This window comes from Patiria miniata, unplaced genomic scaffold, assembly GCF_015706575.1.
Source record: "Patiria miniata isolate m_02_andy unplaced genomic scaffold, ASM1570657v1 HiC_scaffold_1, whole genome shotgun sequence".
Classification (NCBI taxonomy): domain Eukaryota; kingdom Metazoa; phylum Echinodermata; class Asteroidea; order Valvatida; family Asterinidae; genus Patiria; species Patiria miniata.
Window position 1 is genome coordinate 3,974,975 of NW_024037047.1, and position 19,793 is coordinate 3,994,767.

General features: G+C 38.8%; 1 protein-coding gene across 1 annotated transcript; it reads left to right on the forward strand.

The window, feature by feature from the left end:
- Positions 1 to 13,875: 13,875 nt before the first annotated feature.
- On the forward strand, positions 13,876 to 18,365 carry LOC119741055. The gene is made up of 5 exons (XM_038216718.1): positions 13,876 to 14,186; positions 14,608 to 14,964; positions 16,497 to 16,832; positions 17,528 to 17,728; positions 18,053 to 18,365. The coding sequence occupies exons 1-5, from the start codon at positions 13,880 to 13,882 to the stop codon at positions 18,118 to 18,120; spliced, it is 1,269 nt and encodes a 422-aa protein (XP_038072646.1). The 5' UTR covers positions 13,876 to 13,879; the 3' UTR covers positions 18,121 to 18,365.
- Positions 18,366 to 19,793: the final 1,428 nt, after the last annotated feature.

Consider the following 19,793-nt stretch of genomic DNA (forward strand, 5'->3'; position numbering starts at 1 on the left):
GAAGAGGGTATTCAATATACTGTTTATTTGAAAGCGTTCACGTTTATTACACAAGTTTTAACGATAATTATTTTCTTATTACGAAAAGCGCAGACGCGTGAGCATTTCATATTTAGCATGGATGGGGATATGCGACAAATAGCCTGCAAATGACCAGTAAGTATTATTGTAAGTGATGACGAATGATGCAGACACCCTTGTCAAAACAGGTGCTCAGCTATTTCTATTGACATGCACCTGAAGGTTTTCTGTAGGTAAAGGTTTAGTGTCGTGATTATTTGAAACGTGCTATAGTTTAAAGAAGAAGAAGAAAAAAGTGCATTCCATAACCTCAGCCGACAAAACATTCCCTCCGTGTCCAATATTTATTCATAGGGTGTGTATGCTTCTCGGGGCATTTGTGCTTTTCTTTTTCTGATGTAAATCGAACACTGTATAGGCTGAAACATCGGTTACATTAAAACAAGTAACCATTGTCAACCAATAAAGAAGTAGGCCAAGTGCTTAACTAAAAAAAGGCCCTAGCACACAAAAACAAGACATTAGTAAAGCTATGCAAGTACACTTTTTAATTTTCTATTTAGATTTTTTTTTTTAATGAAAGCAGGGTATTCAAAAAGCATAAGGATTATGTAACTATTAGTGAAAGTTGGAAGTGGCCTTTTCTGCCGGACTGTGACTTACAGAAGATTATGCAAAATAATGTTTCTAAAGTTTACGTAGGCAAAGCTGATTATTGCCCTAGCCAAGTTTTAGATTAATTCGAACAGTTGTTGTTGTTGTTGTTGTTGTTGTTGTTTTAATTCTTATCGACCCCTGAAATTCGATTGCACGTTTTCCAGTGAACACTCAGCAAATGAACTAGAACTTGTGACAAGAGAATGCTGGTGTAGTAAGCAATCTTTTGAAATGAACTTTAGTGTGCCCGCCGAGTACTAATTTTAATTAGAAGGTCGAATCAAAGAGTACTGTTATTATTTTTGGTGTATACTCTCCATAAAATATCAGGTGAAGTGTGAAACAAAATCTTCATCCTGTAAAAATGAGTCCTTACGTCGTATAAGGATGATCAATTGTAGAAAACAACATGCGAACAAAACTCTTCTTTTTTGTTATTTTGTATCAATTTATTATAACCATTTGTGTTTGCATTACTGTTAAGTTTACATTACATAATAATCAATAACAAGCAATGTACGTACTGCATGCCCATTATTCTTGACAAAAGCGGTGTCCGTAAAATTGTACATGAATTCGTTGGTACCCGTGCTGCCAGGTAATTTGCCGTTACTATACTATTTGATTTTATTGGGGGGGGGATGGCGTTGCCAATAAATTAACAACATGGCTTTGAAATACGTTAGGTTAAAGTTTCGTGGTAACTTTTTGGAGTGCAGATAGCTGGGGTAATTGTGAAATGGCAACATTAAAAAAAAATATTTTGACCAAGAATCCAGCATCATCAGAATAAAAACGTACAATTCTAAGAACAGGCAAATATGGACTTTGTTGAGTTATTTTGTTGAGTAAGTTTCCCGCCCTTAGCAATATACACGCTGGAGATTAGTTCGTAACTATGTACAGAATTTAACCCCTTTCGTGTACTGAGTGAGCTATGTTACGGTAGACACAAACTCATTGCAAGTTCGTCCGTTTGTAGTTTGATTACGGAGATAAGCGTGAATTTGAGGCCAATATTTTTGCACGTAACGTCGAATTGAAACCTGGTAATGTTACTTAGTAGCGGTTAATGAGGCCCTTCGCCGAATTTGCAAAAACATGAATGTTATAGCTACTTAGCTTGTAGCTATATAACAGACCTTACGACATTGTACCCCCAAAAGGTTAATTAACAAACAACGTTTTATTAGTTTTAAGAGAAATAGTCGGGTATAACATGACAAGGAAACGTTATGCATGCATAGGCCTATTATGAATAATATGCCGGCAAAAGTGCTACATATTTGATCATGAACGATTAGACACACAACAAAGACTGGCAAAAAAAACCTGACAGAAGTTACATTTTTCTGTGCAGTCGATCTTCATAATTTTGATTGAAGAAGGGAAACTAGGTGTGGCGTTATCACTTAGTTGATTAACATGTTTCTAAATTACGTGAAGTCCCATTTATGGCAATGTTCCAACTATATAGTTGAGACTGTGAATGGTCTTAGGATCCAAGGAAAGTCTTAGGATCCAAGTCGAAACAAGCCTTTGTATTGTAACTGGCTTTGGGAGCTATCCTACCTTGGAGGGAATCAACTGTTTGCGTATCTTGTATTTTGATCATCTCAATGTTTGGGGGTTTTTTTCGTCTGAGTAATAAAACTAAAGACCCGTTGTCCAGCATTACATTTTTAGGGGTAAACATATTCAGCAAAACAAGAGTAGAGACTACTTACAGAAAGTCCATGTCAGTGTCAATGACAATTGGTGTTCTGTAATATGAGGACATTATGAGGACATTGTTTATAAACACCGTGAGTGACAGAGTAAATATTTGAGCTCCTCTTTGCCATGACCCTTGTGAACCACACGAACAATTTACCTTATTCAAAATGTGTTGATTTTCCATCCAAGAAATAAAACAAGGTGAACAAATGAACTTAATACTAGCTCGTTAAATAAGGGAAGAAAGGTAAACCCTTATCTGATATTTCATAAATTAAGGGTTGGTTTTCAAAGGACCTTATTTCGTTTCCATAACTATTGTTAATGTTCAGCAATTTTCAATAAACACTTGTAACTGTAAATAAACTTTTTAACAAAATAAAAAAGTTTATTTATTTATGAATAATAAATTCAACCAAGTGTATACCTAATTAATATATATTTTACTCATAAAATCAACTAAAAGCGTACATTGATGTATATTTACGGATTTGAACGATGAGTTTCCTCATTCATCTAGCTGTTATGAAGTGTGGCTTTGTGGTGTTCTTCCTTGAACTACCTGCTTTTTTTTGGAGAAACAGGGTGGGAATTGAACCCACATCTCCACATTGACACACTCACCAGAGAGAAACTGAACATCAAGACATGGACAAATCAAACTGTACAGCGGGCTCACCTGACCCAAATCTTCATGGGACCTTCACCTTGGTCACCTTTTAGCGGGCTCGCCTGACCCAAACCACTGACCTTACTTTTGGTTCTATTTTATGATCATCATGCATACATACTTCAATGTCAAACAATATTCAAACTCTGGAAATGTTTCTTTCCCAATTTACCTCTTATGTTTAAATTGCATGTGATATTAACACGTCTGCTGTTCAATCGTCGTACGGCTGGATCGAACAATATAATCTCATGGGGAACAGCAGGAGAGATTGCAATTGATAATTTCTCTGATTAACAAACACATTATAACATACTTCATTCTACTAAAACAGTTTTCCAAGAACTACTATGGCTGTGTGAATTCCGCAAATTAGGCAGATCCATTCATTAAGGCGGAATGAAGGGGAGGAGCGGGATGACAAGAATAGAAGCTTTGGTCAAGTTTTGGTCAATAGCTGCAACGAAATGACGGCCGCTAAGCCCAGTGGTCTTGGCTAAATACACAGCATTCGGACATCTGATTGGTCAAAGTGGGATATCTTAAATTTTCATTAGTCAATCTTAGCCTCTTAATTTGCATATCCACCAAATATGACCATATTTTGGTAAGGAATTTGTTTCCCCTCTTTCTTGCGCAATTTTACTAAACGCCAAACAACGTTTTTCTGATTTCGCAATCAACTCGAACCGAAGGCTGGACGTTTTGGGTGTTGCGCAATTCTCTAAACGACATAGAAACGTCCATGGTTGCGCAATGCATTCGAAACGACTGCAATACGTCTTGAGACAATTTGTGCACCAAGTAAAAAGCATTTTATCTTCTAGAGATAAAATCAATTTTTACAAGTGTTAATATGACAGATTGACGTCAAATGCCCTTTCAGGTTTTGAACTATTAAGGAGATGTTCAGAATACAGTCCAAAGATAGTGTATGTTTAAATACTTTGGACAGAATGTGTTTATACAAATGTTCATTTGACATTTTCAATACAACGGGGATAGCTCTGCAGTGAAAAAAAATATCAAAGTGTTTTTGTTGATTTGACTGTCATTTCTGCATTTTTTTTTTAAAGTAATTTTCTGGTTGTTTTCCATTTCCCTGGTTTTAATGAACGTCCCTGCGGGCATTCCCCTACAATGCAAACATTTATTCACCGTGACCCATGATAATACGTTTTTCCCAGGTCAATGCACTTTCTTTGTCCAACCGAGTCCATGTTCCGTCACGTAAAACCATGAAGTGTGACCGACCGGGTTCGACGAGTTCACCTTCGCCTGGCGAGGTGGTCTGTGTGAGCTAGACATTGCGACACGCCGTTCAAGCACGGGGACCCCCATGATTACAAAACCCGGACAATTACGCATTAGACTTGAAAAAAAAAGTCCATTGGTAGTATGCAACAACCCCCACATGTAAACTGATATAACCATAATGCGTCACGATATGACCCTGATTAATTTCACATGTTGTTGAACAGGTAGCAAGGTGTACAATGTTTATATGCCACCAAAAATGCTAAACAATTTGCTGATCATTAAAAAAAAAAAAAATGCCCCGGTTTCACTGTACTAATACATATATGAGTTTTGAAAGTGTTCAAAGGAGATAATAGGCCTACTATGTATAGATCTAGTATATCATCATGACTGAACACTGGTGATCAAATATCATTTGTAGAAAACTTGTAGAAAAACGAGAGCTGAACCAGTTATAACGGTATCCAATCTGCGATTTCATTTGTCCAAATAGTAACTTTATCGTCTGTTATTGACATAATGTAAAACGGCAAACAACTATTTACATTATACACCGGAAACAGACATAATGGGGGAAAAACTGATGGGCGGGAAAAAAAGGTTACAATACCCAATAGCCGAATTATCCGCCCAGGGCATTGCAACAAGCCGTTCAAGCAGGGGAACCCCCATGATTACAAAACCTGAGCAAATACTCATTAGACTTGACGGAGAACAAGTCCCTTGGTAGTATGTAATATTCAAAAGCAAGGTGAACAAATGAACTTAATACTTGTTTGTAAAAACCATTTTACACATAGGCGATTAGGCGTATTTTTATGGATTTGGACGACAATTTCCTCATCCATCTAGCTGTTATGAAGTGTGGCTTTGTGGTGCTCTTCCTTGAACTACCTGTTTTTTGGGGGAAACAGGGTGGAAATTGAACCCACATCTCCACATTGACACACTCACTGCCCAGTGAGAAACTGAACATCAAGACATGGGCGTATCAAACTGTCAATATAATAGCAAAGTGACAACAGATCGACTCGGCGTTTGAAACTTCCCCTCTGTAACATGTAGGTCTTTTAAAAATGTGCCAAGAGAGATAGTTTGTGTGGTTTTCCACTAGGTAAATGTGCATGTAACCCCCTTAACGAATCAGTGGTTAATTAACAAAAAAAACTTCTTGAGATGGTCTGGGAATTGAAACCGCTCGGAACAGCATGTCGTCTTAGGAACACTGTTTGCCCTGACCTATCGACAAAGTGGGCTTTGCATATCACCTTAATCAGTATAGCAATGTGAATAGGTTTAGGTTTGGAATGAATCGTCATATCATCAAACTGGTTCAAGGGATACAGATGAACCTTTTTTTCACAGTTGTAAATATAATTGTAACGTCATGATGTCGTCATCAAATATCACATTGCAAGCGATTTAAGATCAAAATATATAACAAAACAAATTGAACTACTCAGGGTGGCCCCCACAAAGTTCACGCTTTTTCAGACGCAGATTTCTCAAAACTGGGGAGACATATTGAAATCGTTTTAAGACAACTATTCCCAAACTACAAGGTATTGGTGGCGTATGGTGAAAATGCCATTCGAAATAAAGCCTTAATTACAAACAATCCTTGCAGGAATGGAAGATTTAAAGGTGGGTGTATTATTCCAACACATAATTTGAAAACCAAGTCAAGTGCCTGAAGGTATTAAGTAGACAATCCATTCAAAAATATCATAAATCAACATGTTAAACATTAACCATCAGCAAAAGTACTTATCTACATGTCAACTTATCTACTTATCTACCTGACAGCGTCAAAGGGCTGGCTAGAGCAATACTTGTTGAAGAATGAGTTCGTTTCTGTCCAGCATTATAGTCGAGGAGGCTGAAATTATGCCAAAGTGTATGCCGAGCTCTTGAGTCACTCTTCAATTATGTTTCCATTGGAATGTATACAAAGCAAACTCCCCGCCAGTGATTAAAGCTGACCCATTAGATTGAAAACCACTTGTTAGTAGTCGATAATAGTCCCTGAAGTCAAGTACCTTCGGGATCGAGCTATTTGTAATTTTAGAGAAGAAATACAAAGGCAAAATTGTCAGCCAAAAAACAAAACACGTTCCCACGTCGATGAATATTTCTTCACATTCATAGTCTTCTCACTTTTTTCTTCAGGCTATTGAGCTAAAACTCCTTTGCACTATTGAAAATTAGTAGGGGTTTCAGTACCGAAAATAATAAAATGATATTTTGAGTAACGGGGCAACACCTGATATTAAGGAACATGGATCAACCCGTTCGTGCCTTGCTTCCTAAGGTCATTTCCTTGTTTTCGAAAATCCATAATTTATTAACAGAGTATCAATGTGTACTCTTTGAAAGAATTTTTACTTTGGCACCCCTCCCCAAACAAAACTTACATGTACTTAATTGGATTCTGATCAGAAACCGGGTACGTTTTGTTTTGGAAATCTATGCACCCAGATTAGTTTAATGAAAATCAGTAAATTTGCAAGTTGAACTAGAGATTGGTTTTGTTCGTAAGGCTCAAATTTAAAAACCCTGGAGCGTGGGAATCGGACCTTGAACTGATTAAGAGGAGAGCCTTTCCGTATTGTTATTGTTATTTTACAATGTTATTCACTGCGTGAAAACATTGTGTTACCCTATCGTGAACATTGGCACTGACGGCTTTCGTCACGGAACCTTTTGACTATACATGCGCACAGTTCGCCTAACGAGACATTTCACGGTGAAACACAGTGATGAAATTGAGTTTGAAACGTCTTGAAGGGTAAATTAATGGTATATTTTAGTGAACATGTCGCTTCTTTTCGGCTTCGTCAATGCTCGCCAAATACCGCTATTGCGTGTTATAACTATGGAATTGTTTCGAAAAGGTCCGACAGCTGGCCCTCCTGCAGGGAGTGATTTCACAACTCGATGGCTGATGTTGGTGATCCAGTAATGACATATTGATCCGTCTTTATTTCATTACAAAAAAAATATCTCTCGGACAAACACGAAGTATATGATTTGTTTTGTTTTCACCTTATCGGCGGTTGAATAATTACTTGGCAACAAAAGTTTCAAACTTCACATCATCCGAAAATTATAGATACAAACCAAAATTCCCTAGTTTCTTTTAAAGAAACAAAGAAGTTTCTTCAAAATTACTCAGGCGCCAACTATTATGTTGTAAAAGGACCTACATGTAAAGTATCCCGTAGGTTGGTCCCATAATGATTGAAATAATTATTGAAATCGAAAAGGGGCATTTATGGAAATAAACATGTAACGAATTTATATACAGATAACCTAACCCCAGTTTCAATCAGTCTTGGGCAGCACAGTGATGTGCTCTCCTATAGCATTACCGTATTTTGCATGTTGCCACTTTGGACTACTGTCAACAAACCTAGAGAACAATAGGTCACGAAATAGGTGAATTTTCTTTAATTCATTTGAAATAATTGCACGTCATTGTAATGCCTTTGTTCATTTTACTAATTGATTTTTTGTGTGCAAAATTTAAGTTCAAAACTTATTACCGATACAATAAGAACACATTAAGAGGATGATCTTTTAAACCTATAGCAAAAATGATCATGAATTTAGCATTTCGAGGTTTACAAGATACAAGTTAATTGGTCCATACTTTAAAAACAATTTCAAGTCACACGCTGACGACGACATCGTGACGTCACCGATGTTCAGGTCTTTAACTCGTTCCTGTCTATTATTAATTTATTATAAAATGACTTGTAATTCGGAAGATAATAGGGCTACAAAGTTCTCATTTTCTGTGACGTCACTTGATGTGTCATCTTGGAATTACTGCTCAATACAAATCTTTATGTGATTTGAGTCTAAGTCAAGTTTCAGGTTTATACAGGATGAGTCAAAATATGACCCTGGAGACGTTCAAAATGACGTGTCCTTGTGTCAACACGTGGCATGATCTTTGACCTCTAACCGTCTCGTGAAATATTTATTTATTTATTTATTTTTTTTAACAAATCAAAACTGAAATATATCTTGAAGACTTTTAATTCTCTAAAAAATATTGGATATCATATAGTTAGAGGATGAAAACTTAAAACATATGTATAGATGTTTTTATCAGTCATAAAACAAACTGCAAATCTCTATAATTTTGTTTGTATTATAATGATATAGGCAGAGGCTTGCTTGCTTGATTAAACATTTCATACACCTACCATAGGTAAACAATCAATTATTTATCGGATTTGAACACAAACCAAAGGTTGGCAGCAGGATATTTCCGCCATGCACTACAACGTGTATGTATCTCACATTTCCCGCCGACTCCAAAGGGTTGGATACAATAGTTCCCCCGTCCGCCCCCGATATTGACAAATCGCCGGTGCTGATGTGCGAAAGAAGGCAGTTTTGAAGTTGCGAAGTAAAGTATACAATTATCAAATGGATTTGTTTTCCAGGAGTTCATTTGCTTGCCCGACTTGTGTATTTTATGAATAAGTTCTGCACGATCCGTGTATGCGTAAACAGAACATAAACGGCCGACAGTAAATACGTGTTAAGTAGGTACAAGCACCACTAACTACATCCGACCGCATTTCAATTGTATGAGTGTCACTCAATGCAAACAGTCGTCTGTTCTGTCTAAAGCCGCTTATAAGTGGCTAGAACCGATGCACATGCTCAGAGCGAAGCCTTTTTACAAGCAACACCCAGAACAGCAATCGCTCCTCTGGCACAACCACATTTCAAGTGGATTCATGACGTTCGGGCAGAAGACACTGTGACGATGAGTACTGCACCGCTTTCCGTGCTGCTAACAGTGACAATCACATTCATCGGTGTGGCATCGGCTTCAGGTGATTTTATGGCAAATTGTCTTATACAAGCTATTATATTATTTGAAAGTATGCACCTAATTTGTTTTGTCTTGTTTGCGGTAAAACCATGTGGTAATAACTACTGTCACTGAGTATATTTACTTCCGATAAGAACAGTCCTGCTTAGTTCTAAAAAGTACTTGAATAGATGAAAAGAGAATGTAGAGAAGCAAATGTAGTCCCAAAGAGTCTCCGCCTACGACACCAAGAAAACAAGAATACAAGAACATTCTATACTTAAGGAGCAGCATCTCCAACTCTCCTCTGTCTCCTGACGATGACCAGAGCTGGCTGGTCGAAACGTTGAGACCAAACTGATCTCACTCAGCCTCAGTGAAGATAATTGCGAGAAGTCCCACCGCCTTTCAACCTACTTGGCGAACGTGTAAGCAGAACAAGTTCTTTTTAGAACTAAGCAGGACTGTTCTTATCGGAACTAAATAAACTAAGCGACAGTAGTTATTACCACATGGAGTAACTGCAAACCGAAACTATATCGATGCTTCACTATGCAGAGCCTGAAATATTAGTAGCCCTGACTGTTCTATATCTCTGTTGACACATACTCGGGTTTTACAAATGATTTTCCAAGGTCCGACGCTTTCATATTTTTCCCCCAGATTGAGTCTTTGTTTGCACAAATATTGCAGCAGATACATTATTGAGTGTTCATGATAAACAACAGCTTTTTTTCTCACTCGAGTGCAGTTGATTTCCGCGCACTTCGATATGAAAATCCTTTTAATATTCACAGATAATCATCAATTAAGTTATCGACATTTGATACACACCAAATGCGATAGCATGCAGTGGAAGTTTCCACTGCTCGCCACAGTTAATATTTAAGCTAGCGCCAGCAGCTATCGCGGTTAAGTTTAATTATTAAATCAAATTGTGCAAACCGGTCGAATATCATTTGATAGTCTGTGCCAATAAAATGTTAGATTACATTACTTTCATTTTTAAAGATCAGTCACATTGTCGCAACCGGCTCCTTCGCCTCTAATCAGTGAGCGTTGCAGCTTGATAAAAGGCCCAGAATCAGAGAACAAATTCACTGGGAAATTGTTTTATTTTTTTTTAAAGCACGCCAACAGTTCAAATACAGGACTGGCCAAGTGAGAAATGAAACATTTGTTGTTTGTAAATTTGCTAACATGATAGTTAGTGTTTGAGGGTAGTTTCACGGTCGGACATTTGTTCTTAGGCAAGACGAGATTCGTTAAAGAGGAGCCTTTAACCCAGCAGAGACATTTCTACTTACTGTCACCTTTTGAGTCAGCCTCGCGCTATGGAAGTTTAAATCCAGTGTTGATAGACGAGTTAATTGTACTGCCAAAATTGCATTTTGTCATGCACAAATCTCAGAAAGTAGCCTTGACTGATATTACATGACTGATGAATTAAAGTCACATGATGACGACGACATTGTGGCGCCACTTAACTGTTCGTCAGTAACTCGTTGATGTATATAATTAATTAGGAAAGGACTTGTACTTTGGAAGATGTGTCGTGGTACTTGGGTTCGAATATCAAAGGGATACCTTTCTTCCAGGTGTTCATTTGCTTTCCTGAATTCCATATCTGCTGATATTTGTGATAAGGTATGCATGATCCTTGTCCATGTAAACGCTCTAATACATTGTTAGTAGTTGATAGGTACAAGTACTAGAACTACATCCGACCGCAGTTAAATTGTGAGTGACACATGCTAAGTCGTCAGTATGCACTCGCTTAATTAATTACTTGTGAATTGCACCAGCTGTTATCTCGGTCAGCTTAAGTAGCGATGATGCGCATGGTCAGTGCGGCGAAACCCATTAACAAAGCTACACCTGAACTGAGAGATCTCTGGCAGAATCACATTGCAAGTGATTCATCACCTGCGGGCAGAAGAACTGCGACTATGAGCTTTGTACTGCTTTCCGTGCTGCTAACAGTGAAAATCACATTCATCAGTGTGGCATCGGCTTCAGGTGATTATATGGCAACTATCATTGTCTTAAACAAGCTATTATATTATTTGATGTGAAAAAGTTTCGGTTTGCGGTACCACCATGTGGTAATAACTACTGTCGCTAAGTATATTTACTTCTGATAAGAACAGTCCTGCTTAGTTCAGAACTTGTCTTGTTATCTACTTTCAAGATATACCAACGCTCTTGTACCAAACGTTGCAAACTGAAATAACCTGACTTTTTCTGAAGAAATGTAGAGAATGGAGATGCAAATGTAGTCCCAAAGAGTCCCGCCTACGACACCAAATACAAGAAAACAATTTTATACTGAAGGAGCAGAATCTCCAATTCTCCTCTGTCTCCTGACGACGACTAGAGCAGTCTAGTCAAAACGTTGAGACCAAATTTATCTCACTCAGCCTCAGTGAAGAAAATTGCGAGAAGTCCAACCGCCTTCCAACCTACTTATCGACAGTAGAAAACCACAAGTTCTTTATAGTACTAAACAGGACTGTTCTTATCAGAACTACATCTACTTAGCGACAGTAGTTAATTATTACCACATGGTGTTACCGAAAACCGAAACCACTATATGATACTTCACTAATTGCACCCACAATTTAACTTACTCATGCAAAGAAAATTAGTTTTCAAAGTAGCCCTGACTGATCCAAGGTCCCACGCTTTCCCTTTTTTCAATATTACTCTTACTTTGCACAAAATGTTGCAGCAGATACATCATTACGTGTTCATGATAATCAATGCTCTGATATTCATTAAAAAATTCGATGTCATTGCTTGAACATACAGTAACTGAACAGTAACTGCATTCGAGTGCAGTTGATTAAATATATCCTTTTCATATTGACAGATTAACCATTCAATTAAGTTACTGGAATTTGATACGCACCAAACGCACGTAGTAGTGCATGGAAATTTCCACTGTTCACAACGGCTAAGCACCGCCGCATGCGCAGCTATCGCGGTTAAGTAAACTTGCCTCGGCGCGTGAAAAAAAGCGAATACATTGCGCAACGACGCGACGCCGCATGCTCAGTCCGAACCCCGTTATTTTACAAAGCAAAGGAACTTTGTCATAACCAAATGCTTGTGTGGCCTTCACCTCTTTCGAACAAGAGACGCTGCCATGGTGACCATGATAGTGAACAACTGATCTTCGGGTTATGCTGATCTTCGGGTTATCAAGTGTTTTGCATAATGAAACGTGTGACGATGAGCATTGCACTGTTGTTTGTGTTGCTACTATCACACTACTGGCATGGGGCTCAGGAGATTATTAGAGCAAATTGTACAAACTGTCATAATATTATTTGATAGTCAGTGCCAATAATCAATTACAACTAATTACATTACTTTAATGTTTAAAGACCAGCCACATTGTGGCAACCGGCTCCTGCCGGCGCCTCTAATCACTGAACGTTGAAGCTTGATAAAAAGGCCAAAAATCAGAAAGCAATTTCAATGGGAAATTGTATTTTTTTAAAGTTCGCCAACAGTTAAAATACAGTACTGACCAGGTGACAAATCAGACATTATGTTGTTGTCAAATTTGCTAACAAGATGTATAGTGTTTGAGAGTAGTTTCACGGTCGGACGTTTGTTTGTAGGCAACTTGTCAAAGCGAGATTCGTTAAAGAGGAACAATTAATTAAACAGCAGTGGCATTACTACTTTGTCATTTTTTTGTAATTGGCCACGCGCTATGGAAGTTTAAATCCAGTGTTAATTTTACTGTCAATATTTCACTTTCTCAGGCAGAAATCTCAGAAAGTAGCCTTGACTGATACTACCCTCGTTTTACACTTTCTCTAAAATCATTTGTATAACTGATATTCTAAAGTTTGAAGCTTTCCTTTGTTTCTTTAGATTGTGATTTTGCTTGAACAATTGTTTCTGTGGATATTATAACATGTTCGTGATAAATCAACAACACAAATATCGATGTCCTTGCTTGACAGTTTCTGAACAGTCACTGACTACCAGTCACTGAACAGTTACCATGGTAACTGCACTCAAGCATGGACAAAAGCAAACTATTTACTTTGTAGACCTACGTACTAGGCCTACACATACTGAGTGTCAAGAGGGCCCATGCATTCAGAACCCCCTCTGGGTCCAGTAACTGACATAACATTTGGTTTCCTGAATGAGAAATTTAACAGTGATACACAGTTGATCGGAAATGGAGATTGGAACACCTGCCTAATGTTCAAGCTATTTGTGCCGCACGTGAGCGTGTATAGGGAGAGGATAAGCCTATATTTCCCTCCAACTTTTGATCTGGGAATGGGCCGTTGGATCATCCCCCTAGATTTGTGTGAGGAGAAAAACAATGCTGAGTTGCGCGTTATCTTCTTACTTCCAACAGACCATTGTATTAAATATTAAAATAAAAGCCTAGATCAAAAAGTACGTAAAGTGCTTGACTGCGCAAATTTGTTTAATATACATTTGTATCACAAACAGCACGGCAGGTGTCATTTGGTTTCCGCCCCCCCTCCCCTTCCCTGCCCCCCCCCCCCCCATTTCCTAATTTCGGCATCGGGGAAATTTAGGAATGTTGGTATCCCTTTCCCCCCCCCCCCAATTATTTTTTTATTCAAGTAGGGACGTCGAATCGCTTTTACTGGACTATGGATGTTGGTGTTTGAGGTGCAGTTGATATTTCTGATCATTATGTCGCAGGTCCGAAGCAGGCGATGTACCTCAGCAATGAGGTGTTTCTTCTACAACGAGATTTAACTCAGCACATACGCTGCCCAGTTCCGAGAGAAGATGACCAATTTGAGTGGACCAGGGATGTTCTACGTGAGGGGGATTGGCATCCAACGCTGGTCGCCCGCTTTTCGAGCCCAGAATCCGGCACCAACTACACCATCAGCGATCACTATGGGCTGATGCCCTCCTCACATGACCTCATCATCAAAAATACAAAATTGAGTGACGAAGGAGTATACCACTGTGGTCCAAGTGGGAAGGAATTTCGGTTTGAAGTTTCTGTCTTGGGTGAGCTTTAATATAATTTTGACGTAAATTTAAGTTATTCCAACAGTATGTGTTCAAAACATATGTTCTATGTGTGATTGTGCGTTTAGGGCCTGTTTGGCTAACATACAATGTACATCTATATCATTATGCATTTTGATCATCCCCGTTCATTTTTGATAAAAGCTCTACCCTCCTCCTAAATCATTGCTAGGCCTATTGGCCTTTGGTCTCACAATGTATTTGATGTAAACACTGTACCCATTAAAAAATGGGCTTAAACACTGTCTCCCTCCCAAAAAAATAAAAATTTAATAATAATAATTATAATAATAAATACAAATCCCGAATTCGCCACTGAAGTAGGCCTACCTACATGCATTATGACAAACTGTGAGTATCACTTTTCTTTTTAGGAGTTTTTTCTTTCTCTCACATGCAGACACAACGTTTCCTGTATTTGATGATATTCTGCGTCCATCAAACGAAAGTCTGATGCTCCCACGAGGACAAATGCACATCATTAATTGTCCCGTTACAACCGCATTGGATATTTCCGGCCATGATACAGTGTACTGGACATTGGATGTTGGGAAGGAGAATTACACAAGCGTCATCGGTGCAGTATTCTCCGATGGGGAAGCCCTGGTTACTGATGCCTACCAAGGACGCTACAACATCAATGAGGAAAGGAATCTAGTCGTGAACTCACTAGAAGGCGCTGAAAACCGCTACTGGTGTAACGTTTTCAAGATACCCCACGGCCTGTCCACTGGGTATATCGACGTGACTGGAAAAGGTAAGAAGCATCACAGTGCCGTGAAATCTGCTTGTGTTTCCCTTTTTTTTTTAAATTCAAAACAATGAAGACTGAAAAAAATATAGACGGATGCTTGAAAACAATTCTTTTTTTCCCTTCAAACTTTTGGAATTGTCATTGTAAGAAGTAAATAGTCATCCTCCATACAATCCACCAGCGTTGGAATACACTCCGCACTACACATACCCTCGACTTAAATAAAACCGCAAGTCCCAAAAAAGGGTGCTGAACGGTACCCCCATGTGAATTTAGTGTGTCTGCTTGCTGTGCAAAATTAATATTTCTGTTTGTGGGGAAAAAAACTGTACACACGTAGTCATCCAATTCAAAATGACATGTTTTGCACAGACGCGGTTCTAGAACCAATATTTTTTTTTTTTTTTGGGGGGGGGCTAGCAGGGTGGATCCAGAATTTTTTTCAGGGAGGCGTGCTGAAATGTAGACCGGTTATTTTCTCCAGACACTTAGGCCTCCGAAAATCAATAGGGGGGGGGGGGGGTCCGGTCATGCCATATTTTCAATGAGGAGCGCCAATAAAGTCCTAAAATCATTCACACTATATTAACTAATGCAACCTTGTCACGACTATTTCTTTAGGGGGAGACCGTTCGCATGTACATCACAATTCTTCTTTTGGCTAATGCAATTTCTTTTTACGGAATTTATTTTTGGGGGGCTATACACAATTTTTTTTTTGGGGGGGGGGCTAAAGCCCCCCCCCCCCCTAGCCCCCCGTAGAACCGCGCCTGGTTTTGCACTTCGGCACACTGAGCTCCATCACAATGGTCATGAATAATTCATATACATTCTTTTGCGTCGGCCGAGTCGTTCCAGGTGACCTTCAGAAGCGGTCTATTTGCATGTCATTCGCCATATTCGTAGTTCATTCATAGAGTAACTGTACAGCAGTTGCGGTCGAGTTAATGAATATTCAAACCAAATTTGAATGAAATGCACACATACTGTATGACATGCAATATTCGCACCCCCCCCCCTAAAAAAAACTTAGGCCGCGGGCGTGCGTGCAACTCTTCACGGTACTGTATGCTGATTGGCTGATCCTCGAGTCTGTTTAGGCCTACGGAACATGCATGCGGACAAGTCAAGTCACCGCGTGATCGCTATATGATTATTACTTACTTCCCAAACCACCATGCGCTGAAATTGGCTGTATACGAATGAAGTGATGACATCATAGCTCATTAAAGCTTATGCATATTATACGTCCCTGAAGGGAATAACAATTATATAATATACATTACTGCGGCACAAATTCATCTTATGAATAGTTTAATTGCGGTATCCGCTGCTACATGTACATGTACATAAGATTCGAACCAGCCAACCGATCCCGCAAGCTCGGTGGGCACCAGAAAGCAAGAGCTAGGTCGTAGGTTCCAGTGTGTGTTGAAGTGGTTCATTCAGAATTTCCCTTGCATGATGGATCCACTTTATAAAACATTCCAATACCATTCCATTCCAATACCATATAAATTCATTTATTTTTTCAGTTACGACTCAGCAAGAGTTCCCGTACATTTCCGGCTGTGACAAATCTGAAGTCGAATGCTCCATCGAAGTCGACCAGATTACAAGCTTGAATTGTTCCGTTGCCAACCTCTACCCAATGGCCAACCTGTCTTGGTCCCTCTCCGGGTGTGAGGCGGGTGACAGACCCCCGTTTCTTACCAACACGTCCTCCGTCTTCGACCCTGGCTCGGAGACATTCAACCAGTCACAGGAGTTGACAATCTCAGGGAACACCACCTTCAGATGCACATTCACCTGTGAGGCGTCCGGACTGTCCATCGCTAATTCTTCCATTGCGAAATCAGTCAACGTCACTTGTAAGAAACCTTTTATCTTTTTATTAGATTGTCAATATCAACACAATTGGAAACAGTGGTTGACAATGGTTGCCAGCACTTGCCACAGGGCACAGATGTAATTTCTTGAAAAGTTGATATCCCGTGCCGTTCCAAATTCTTGGATTTACCTTTGTAAACACTTGGCAATGGACGGCTAAAGGTACATGCATGTCCCTGAAATGAGAATCTAAAGAAGCTGAAATGGGTTCATGCTTCATCAGTGCATGAGATCCGGGGAGGCAAAGGGATAGGGCATTGTTTTTTGAGAAAGAAAAGGAAGATTCGGTTTGGATGTTGCTGATGGTCTGAGATGGCCAGCCATATAGGGTCCTCTTTGTACCCATTTCACTGACTGACTGACTGACTGACTGACTCCCCGACGTCACTTGTGCTTTAACTAGTTGCAGACGGAGCCAGAGAGTTCCATTGTATAGGATTATCCTGTAACGTCAAAATGTGGAGGAAATCCAAGACCAAAATTACTATGAAAAGCCACTCTGGATCACTAAATAGATTGTTGTTCTCCCTGCACAACCTAATGACCTTTAAGTACCTATCTCAGGGACTGTCACTTGTGATGTGTGACTGGTCTGGGACCAGATTTACTAGACTTGCCTAGTCTTTCTTTTACATGTGTGAGCCTCTCATTTTGTTTATTCGTTTATTTTTAACAGGGAAAGAACACAATGTCATCGAGCAGGGAAACCCAATCGGCATTGCCTTAGCCATTGCTCTCCCTCTTCTGGTACTGGTTGTGGTAGTTATACCGATAATCATCGTCGTATGCAAGAAGAAAAGGACACGAACAGAGAACCGGCACATCCGGTACACCAAACCCCAAGGGGAAGAAAATGGAGTTTCTCCTTCCAAAAAAGGTAACACATTCAGTTTTTATTTTATGATATACCCCTCCCCCGAATGTGACTAACTTTACTATCAACCCACTTCCAATGCGATGCCAGGAAATAGCACGGTCCAATTTTATGGAGCTGCAGCTGTGTACGGAATCGCAGAAATAACTATTAGTCGGCCTATACCATACGAGAACCAAACACATTACAAATTTATAGAAAGCTGATGCCTGTTTATAACTTGCAACAGCTCACACTTATAGTGACCATCACATTTCCTGATATGTACTAATGCCTTTCTCTGATTTTTTAAATTTTCATTTACAACAATTTTGTTCCACATTTTAGATGACCGCGATGACAATGCTGCCGATGGAGCGGAACCTTTGTGTCTTCGGCCATTGAGTCTTCCGTGAAGATGTTGCCTTATATATGTTTCATGTTGTTTGTGTGAGGTCCAAATCAACCAGGCGACTACTGAAATGCCTATCTAGTAGGGGGAGCAGCACAATGAATTAAGCGGTGAATTAAATATGCTACTTGATAAAATGTTTTGTTTGTTTGTTGAATGAATGTATCCGCATGCTACTGACTTAGAGTAATTAGATTAGATTCCTTTATACTGGTCCCTAAGCCATATTTATTTCCTTTAAAGGGAATATACATCATCTGCTTTTGCTGTAATTTTCAGAAATGGATGGAATTGGGGGGTTGGACATATATAGCAAATATAGTTACACTGACTTTTTTGAGGTTTTGGGTTCAAAATGCTTTACAAACCAAGAAAAACCATAATTTTCCTGTAGTCTGGTCCCTGACTCCATTTAAGAAGAAACAGAGCAGTTTACATACATTGGGGGAATTGTAAGGTCATGGAACCAGTCTAGCTGGCTTGTACCCGTTCATAGGTGTGTAATCGATTGCAAACAAGTGCGATGGTCAATTGGGGCCAGTATTTGAAAAAAGCCAGTTTTTTTCCAACGCTGGTCGGCCCATCAGCGTTGGAAATTGATACAAAAATACCACTTTTCTTGAAAATGACAGTGTACCAGGTGCCATGATTTTACAGGATGCTTTACACTGTCATTCACTAACAGTCCAGGAAGGTATTTCAAAATGATTCGGTAGTTTTATTTTTTGATGTTTGCAAATGTTGTATTTTCCCTTTAAGCTCTTTATTATGTATTTGTATTTATTTCATTTTATTTATTTTGCTTTGTAATACATTTGTTAGCTGTTTTTCCATGCATAAATTAGATTAGATTAGATTTGGTTTATTGTAATTTATATAGAATTGTATACAAAAGAAAGTGTAGTGGTTTTCGTGCTAAAAACATTAAAATACATTACATTAAAACTTGTTTTTGTTGTTATATTTAAAGGAATATGAAGTACATATTTGCACCTTTAGAATATATTATAGATATTTATGTAATAGCCAATAGTAACGTCTTCTTTTTCGTGGTAATCTTTTGAAAGCATTTTGTGAATGAAGTTTACACGTTATTTAAGTACAAATTCAACCCTGACATTGTCATAAAAATGCACGGTCCCCACCGCAGAGGTCATTCACTGAACAAACGTATTTCTGTCGCGGAAAAATGCCACGTACACACGTATTTTGTTCATAGCTATCTAGTAGGCCTAATTGTATTTACTTTTCAAGATTTTTGTTTTTGGCAATGTGATTAGGTAGAATATAGAATACAGTTGAGTAGGCAGGTACCTAAAAGAAAAAAAAATTATATGAGTAGCACGTCCATATCATCATTTTCCCCTTTTGATCAAGGAGCGGGTCAAATTAACGTTAGTATGCCAAACAGGATGATCCTGACGGTCTTTTACTTGAACGTTCTATTTCTGCTATTTTATATCAATGTAATATTATGTTTCTCACCCATTAAGTATATAACGATTTTTTTTCACAAATCAGCGAGTTGTCATTTTTTTTTCTTTTTGAGTCATTTATAGACTTATGAAAGTAAATACTGAATGGAAATATAGACGATAGCCGGTACCGATAGGTTATTCCACCGTACACTTTCTGTCGTTGCGCCACTAGTTCATGACGAACGAGTATATATTATTA

Excerpts from the sequence above, each read along its gene's own strand:
- LOC119741055 (XM_038216718.1), top strand. The coding sequence starts at position 13,880 with ATGTACCTCAGCAATGAGGTGTTTCTTCTACAACGAGATTTAACTCAG. Across the intron at positions 14,965-16,496 it reads TATCGACGTGACTGGAAAAG|TTACGACTCAGCAAGAGTTC; the intron begins GTAAGAAGCATC and ends TTATTTTTTCAG. Across the intron at positions 17,729-18,052 it reads AGTTTCTCCTTCCAAAAAAG|ATGACCGCGATGACAATGCT; the intron begins GTAACACATTCA and ends TCCACATTTTAG.